The sequence below is a fragment of the Eriocheir sinensis genome, chromosome 28, assembly GCF_024679095.1.
Source record: "Eriocheir sinensis breed Jianghai 21 chromosome 28, ASM2467909v1, whole genome shotgun sequence".
Lineage (NCBI taxonomy): Eukaryota > Metazoa > Arthropoda > Malacostraca > Decapoda > Varunidae > Eriocheir > Eriocheir sinensis.
The window spans coordinates 17,430,580-17,437,185 of NC_066536.1; the positions used below are offsets into that span (position 1 = coordinate 17,430,580).

Below are 6,606 nucleotides of genomic sequence, written 5' to 3' on the forward strand. Positions count from 1 at the left end.
CTTATTTAAAAAAATAAAGATAGGGAGAGATTTTATAAATCAAAGAGGGGTTGCATGAGCCATTTTTTCAGTGCAAGTGTAGTATTTATCCTAAAAGACTTAAAGGGAAGCATGAGTCAACATTAAGGTGCAAATGGTTCAAAACTTTTAAATTAGCAGATCCCTTCCTCCAGTCTAACCCGAGGGACACTGCCACTGCTCAGCTTGCACGGAGGTATTGGGATAAACATTGCAGCTAAATGATCTCATTTACTTTATAAAATATTTATTGTGTTTGAATTTAGTACGTGAAAGTGGTATGTTTTTACAGAAACACAAAGTTGTGTAATTGTCATAATATTGTCATTATGAGGGTTTAAGTTCAGAAACACAAAGTTGTGTAATTGTCATAGTATTGTCATTATGAGGGTTTAAGTTCCATGATATAGATAAGCTTTTGACATGAAAAATATTGACTGGTCTCTTCATCCAATCAGGCAAAATAATGAGCTTATATGCTTAATCTAGGGAATTGTTAACAGGAGTAATTTCATTTGATCAGGCAATAACAACAATCACTATAGCATTGTAAGTTGGCACATCACATGGAGGTTGTGGGCAGCAAAGACACCATAACTTTCTTTTCATCTTGATACCTTAAAATTCTAATTGAGATGTTTTGCTATAATACTTTATACATGTTTCTTTCCGGAACTATCTTTTCACTGCTAAAGGAAATTATTACCATTGTTAAGAAATGCAGCTTCATTTCAGCCTGTTTGCTCACAGAGCAGTTCTGTCATAGAGTGGATTAGGTACTCCATCTTGCATCATGTTAACCTCCTGTTGGGTGGCTTCATACCGTGCCGATGATGTAACACCATTAGAGGACTGAAAATTATTGGCACTGAAGTTCAGCATCTTGTTATTCTCTCTCCACCGATGAAGAACCCCACCAACGGCCAGCACCAGTAGCAACAGCAGCACCAGCAGCACCCAAGTACTGGTGCTAATGGCTGTTGTTGTCAGGGGCAGAGCTTGGTTCACCACTCTGAATATCTTCATGCAAAGCAAAAGAGAATTACGGATGAGTTCTAGATATTATTACACAGAAGAAGCTTGTGCAATGTGTCTGTTTCTTATTAGCTCGCTTCTTCAACTGCTACACAAAATGAACTGAATTCTTAATGGCTCCTATTCAGAGGTAAACATATACCACAGAGCTACAACTGATATCACAGAGAGTCACCTGGGAGTGGCCACAGGAAGCTGGGAAGGGATTGAATGATGGCTGGAGGAGTTCAGTCATGTTTCGCTCAGTCGAGAAGTAGATCATATTAGTTTCCATCTCGGTGAAATTATGACATTGGAGGCCACGCAACGCTCCCTCCTCAGCAGCCACCACCACATTGTCCTCAAACTTAAAATCGCGAGTCACATCAATCTGGAAATTGTAATGAAAGGGTTATTGTCAATGTACTGCAACACACACATGGACATATTTTAAAATATGGGAAGCATTCTGTGTATATGCATAGTGTGCGTATTTGTTTGTGTGTATGTGTTTGTGTGTGTGTGAAAGAGAGAGAGAGAGGTAGACTCACCATAAGTGCAAAATCCTCCAGCTTGCCAAAAGAGTTGTTCTTGATGGTGACAGCAACATCTCCCTGTACCGTGATGCCGCCACGGCCCATGTAATCCACTCGGCTGTTCTCCACCACAACTTTGTGTACGTTCTCCAGCTTGTTAGCCTGCAAGAAGACCATGGAACTCAAGTTACTGAGGTAGTGTGTGTGTATTTACCAAATGTATTAGTGAGTGGGTGTTTGGGGGAGGGTTTGGGGGAGGGTGCTTACCTTGTGTGTGAGGTTAAAGGCGCCAGGACCCAGTTCGTGTATATTGGTGTTGGACAGGGTGAGACCATTCCAGCGGTGGGAGTCCAGCTGGTGCAACGTGACATAGCCCTCCAAGGCCACTGATCCCTCAACCTTTTCCACCACCGAATCTTCCAATACAATGTACCGCACCTGCACCACCACCAAGAATATGGTCCAAGTTTAGTGAAGCTGAAGTTATTTGATGTTTATCTTTGAGGAACTCTAAGGAATGAAGTAGCTATGTATCTATATTTCATTTTTATAGTAACAGAAGCAGCTTAATTAAGAGTCCACCAAAAGGGGGGGGAAAATATTTCTGTGTGACCCACTTTACACACTATTTAACCCCTTTCTGAACCTCTTTTTTGCTTCTGCCAATGCCTTTGAGGGCAAAAGAACAAAAATAAGAAAGCCCACTAAGCGCTGCTCCTGCAAAAAGAAAGTCCGAGTGGCCAAAAGAGAGTGATCAATTTTGACAGGAGAGGTGTCTTGATACTCCCTCCTTGAAAGAGGCCAAGTTGTAGGCAGGGTGAAATACAGACAAAGGAAGGATGTTTCTAAATTTGCTAGTAAAAGGAATGAAAGAATAGATATGCTGGATTATTTTTGCATGAGGGATTTGGAGAGAACAGGAGTGAGCTAGAGTAGAAAGTTGTGTGTAGCAGGGCTGCAGGAAGGAGGAAGGCATGCAGATAGCAAGTTCTGAAGAGCAGTCAGTATGAAAACAGCAGTAGAAGAAAGAAAGAGATGCAACATTGTGGTGAAATTTAAGAGGTAGAAGAGTTAGTGAAAAGAAAAGAGTTGATGAGGCAAAAAGCCTTTGACTCAACTCTGTCCAAAAGAGTTGTATGTGTAGTGCCCTCCCACATGAGACGCATACTCCATATGAAGACAAACAGGGACTTTGTATGTGGTCAGCAACTTGGAGGGTGAAAATAATTGCTGGAGATAATACAAAATGTCTAACCTGAAGGAAGCTGATTTAGTAATAGATATGAAGTTTTCAATAAAGATTTTGAGTTTAGGATAGACAAGAATATATAATGTAGAATTGGGAGGTAGATGTATGGGAGATTGTGTCAGTTTTCAGGTGGAAAATTTGAGTTTTTGAGGCATTGAATGACAACATGCTTCTCCTTTCCCATGCAGAAATGTTTGCAAGGTCAGATGTTAACTGAGACAAAGAGAAGACGAAAAGTGAGGACACAGGAACGTCTTTGATAGGTTTGCAGCAGTCCCTCATCCCCCCCTCCATATATACCTCACTGGGAGTGGCTTGTGGTTATTGCAGCAGGTGTGTGACATACCTCTTCCTAAAAAAAGTGTGTGTGTGTATATATATATATATATATATGTATGTATATATATGAATATATATATATATATATATATATATATATATATATATATATATATAAAAAGAGTTCATATTTGTTCTTGGCAGCCATAGTTGCCACAGAAAGTAACTTCATCTTGTGTTACTTGCCTTGCGGACTCGCTGAAAGACGCCGCGCCGCACCACGCCCACCGCGCTGTTCATGACGAGGAGGCTAGCGGTCACGCGGTCCCGCAGCAGGCCGGCGGGGATCTCGGGCACCTTACAGCCCACCAACCCAATACCTGCGAAGGCCACGTACTTCTAATAAATCACAGGTGATACTGGATCACAGGGATCCATTTAACCCAGCATATTATAAAAAAAAAAAAATACTCCATTAATAGAAGGTTACAGCTACAGATAAAAATATATTTTAGTACCCAAAATGTGATTTTATTTTTGTGTAGGTACCTATGTTTTTTGCATGATCTAATGATGTTTCAGTTTTGCTTATATCTCAAACGCGTCACATTGACATTTGAACAAGATAACTAGTAATGTTTCGGGAGGCAACAAACACTTGCCGACGAAGGTGGAGAAGGCGTGCGGGTGGCGGAGGTAGACGGGCGGGGCTGTGACCAGGCTGACAGTGCCACAGTTCCACAGGTCGAGCCCCACGGAGAGCACCTCCAGCCACGCCCCGAGGAAGCCCTCCGTCACGCGCACGCTTGTGGCATTGGCGATTCTCACGGAGGCACTCACTGCCTTGGACTCCCGAAAAGGATATATATTCTTTGTCAGCACAACTTCCTGGATGAAAAAAAGATAAATATAAACAAAATTGTAGACAAATAATTAACCCATTGCTCGGGATAAGCAGGGTGGGGAGCCCAAGAAACAAAAATGAAAAACAAGTAGATTATTAATTCAGAGGAATCAAAATAGTCCAGCGACCTGAGTCATGGCCATGTTTCAGAAGGCAGCATCAAGACATTCCTGGAGAGGTGCTTGAGGGAGGAGGTGGGAGAGTGTATCTAATAATCGGTAAACATTATCATCATTGAGTCATCACTGAGAAAAGTCTCAAAACATGGACGCTGCCATATTTCGTAATCAACACTTACCTCCTTTTTCTGGAAGTCACACTTGATGGTGATTTCGATGCCACTACGAATCCTCGCTGTGGCACACTGGCAGTAACTTTCAAACGCTGGCTGCGCCGGGCACCTTGCCTCGAGGCAGCAGCACGGCGTGGCCCCCAGCATCAGCATCACCATAACCCCCGCGGCTACTAGCCACCCTGAGATGTTGCAAGGGAGTCTGGGAGCGGGCGAGGGGAACTTTACTGGCCGGGCGGAGGGCGTGCTGGCCCTCGGCAAACTTTGCCACCGCCACCTGTGCGCCCCCTGCTGCTGAGTGCCGCTGACGGCCCTGGACAGCATGTTCCTCTGGACTGCTGTTTGGAGGGACAACATACCAATTAACGATTCGCTACACACTCATTTCACACCGCAGCTCCTGCTATTTCTGATCAGTATTAGGAGCTTCATGACCAGTTCATGCACTGATGTTCATCCTCTGCAAGACGAGTTGATGCGTACACTTCAGACATCGTTCTTTTCTCACTGCTACTTTTCCCTTTTATGCATCAAGAACACCACCAAATGCATTTCTGACAAGCGAACTGTTAGCTAAAGAGCTTCAGAAGCTAACAAGGCCTGTGGAAGGAGAGTATAGCTGGAACGCGTCAGAGCACACGGGTCGCAGGGTACAGCAGGGCCGAGAAAGAGTATTCTCTTCCGTCCGCCCCTCGCCACGCCACCACCACGTGTGAGGACAGATTGTAGTGTGACCCTGTTGCCTGATTGAACTTTCCTTCCGGGGTTGCGAAAACATCGTGTGCGGGTGTGGGTGGGTGGACAGTTTTCATCTTATCCCACTTATAGTATTAGGAAAAACAACAAACTGATCATGTAGTTTGTATGTTACTTTAGTATAACGTCAGCAGTTACACTGATTAACATAAAATATATTTCATTTAATTCGGAACATGATTATTCCCATACTATAAAACACACGTGCAAGCAATTCAGGGCACCTTATAAATATGCTCACAGTGGAAAAGACTAATCACAAGGAGCCGCGAGGGTTGGTCAGGCAGCATGCACGGGGGGCTCAGAAGGCCTTGGTCATGGTCGGGGTGCCGGGCCGATATCAGCTTGATAGGCTGCTCCTCCCCTTCGCACTTCCGCCGCCTCGGTGCACGAGACTGCTGCTTTACGTCACGCAAGCTTCTTCTTCTTCTTTTGACCTATATCGCTTTGTATCGTTTCGTAGGTCCTCCTCCTGATCCTCTCCCCTGGGGCGATTACATGTTTACATTTCTTTCCTTTTTGCTTTCTTTTGTTCTCTATCTATCTATATAGGCTACATAATTAGTATTTTCAGGGGTTTCATCCATTTGCCACATCACTGCGACCTTGCACATGAGTTGGTAGCAGTATCTCAAGTAACAGCCTGCCTACTTATGGCTACATATGTTTACATGAAACTTTTCAGATAATATGTTTGGAAATTCGAAAGAAATCATTCACACCCGACAAGTTTCAAGCGACATTTTCACTGACCGAGTATTGTGCAAATCTACGGAGTTCTAGACCCTCGTTTCCTTACACCAACCTTCCCATTCACCCTCTACCCCACCCACCCTCTACACAGTTATGAGTATTCAAGTAAAAGAAGACGACGTGGTCCATAATAATCCCAATACATTTAGTTCCCCATGTAAAAGTGTTGATATTTAGAATTTAGAGGATGAGGAGGCGATGCAGACAAGGAACACACACGACTAGGCTGACTGGAGGAGAATGTATTTGGAGAAAGGATAACACGAAATTAACTAATCAAGCCTGTACGGTACATCCAGGTAAATACATCTAGGCACACACACACACACACACACACACACACACAAGTACTTACTATGTCCAGTTCCGGCTGGGACGTGACTGGCAGGAGAGGTGGCGTAAACGGAAAGTATAATTGTGTTCGCGCCGAGCCTCCCACCCTCAAGGATACTGTAGGACACGGGCACCGGACAGTCACTTCACTCCTCCACTTCTGGCGGCGTGACAACCTTCCTCTTTCCTTTACTCTCGCTCCGTGGTAGGAAGTACACATCTGACGGGCGAGATGCGGCGTATATAGTTCTATTGTGAGGTTGCTGTGGACGGTGCTGCACTATTTATGATGGTATTTGCTATCTTGTTTCTCATTTTCTTTTTGGCGGTGCTCCTGCGCGTGTACACTTGACATGAACTAAGCTTTGACTCTGTGCTCCGTTATCCCGCACGATTCAAGTGGTGATCCGGACAAACGTAACACAAACATCTTGCTGAGGAAAATATAAACACCAAGCAAGAACGCTCCTAG

General features: G+C 44.0%; 1 protein-coding gene across 4 annotated transcripts; it reads right to left on the reverse strand.

Annotated features, from left to right (window-relative positions):
- Positions 1-248: 248 nt before the first annotated feature.
- On the reverse strand, positions 249-6,305 carry LOC127004663 (uncharacterized). Of its 4 annotated transcripts, none has more exons than XM_050872737.1 (8): positions 6,157-6,305; positions 4,299-4,630; positions 3,759-3,984; positions 3,343-3,476; positions 1,836-2,006; positions 1,584-1,730; positions 1,229-1,423; positions 249-1,038 (listed from the first exon to the last, which is right to left on the reverse strand). In XM_050872737.1, exons 2-8 carry the CDS (start codon positions 4,614-4,616, stop codon positions 763-765), a joined length of 1,467 nt encoding a protein of 488 aa, XP_050728694.1. In that variant the 5' UTR covers positions 4,617-4,630; positions 6,157-6,305; the 3' UTR covers positions 249-762. The 4 variants fall into 4 exon arrangements, with proteins under 4 accessions (XP_050728694.1, XP_050728696.1, XP_050728695.1 ...); XM_050872739.1 differs by lacking the exon at positions 6,157-6,305 and adding an exon at positions 5,273-5,410; XM_050872738.1 differs by lacking the exon at positions 6,157-6,305 and adding an exon at positions 4,888-5,204.
- Positions 6,306-6,606: the final 301 nt, after the last annotated feature.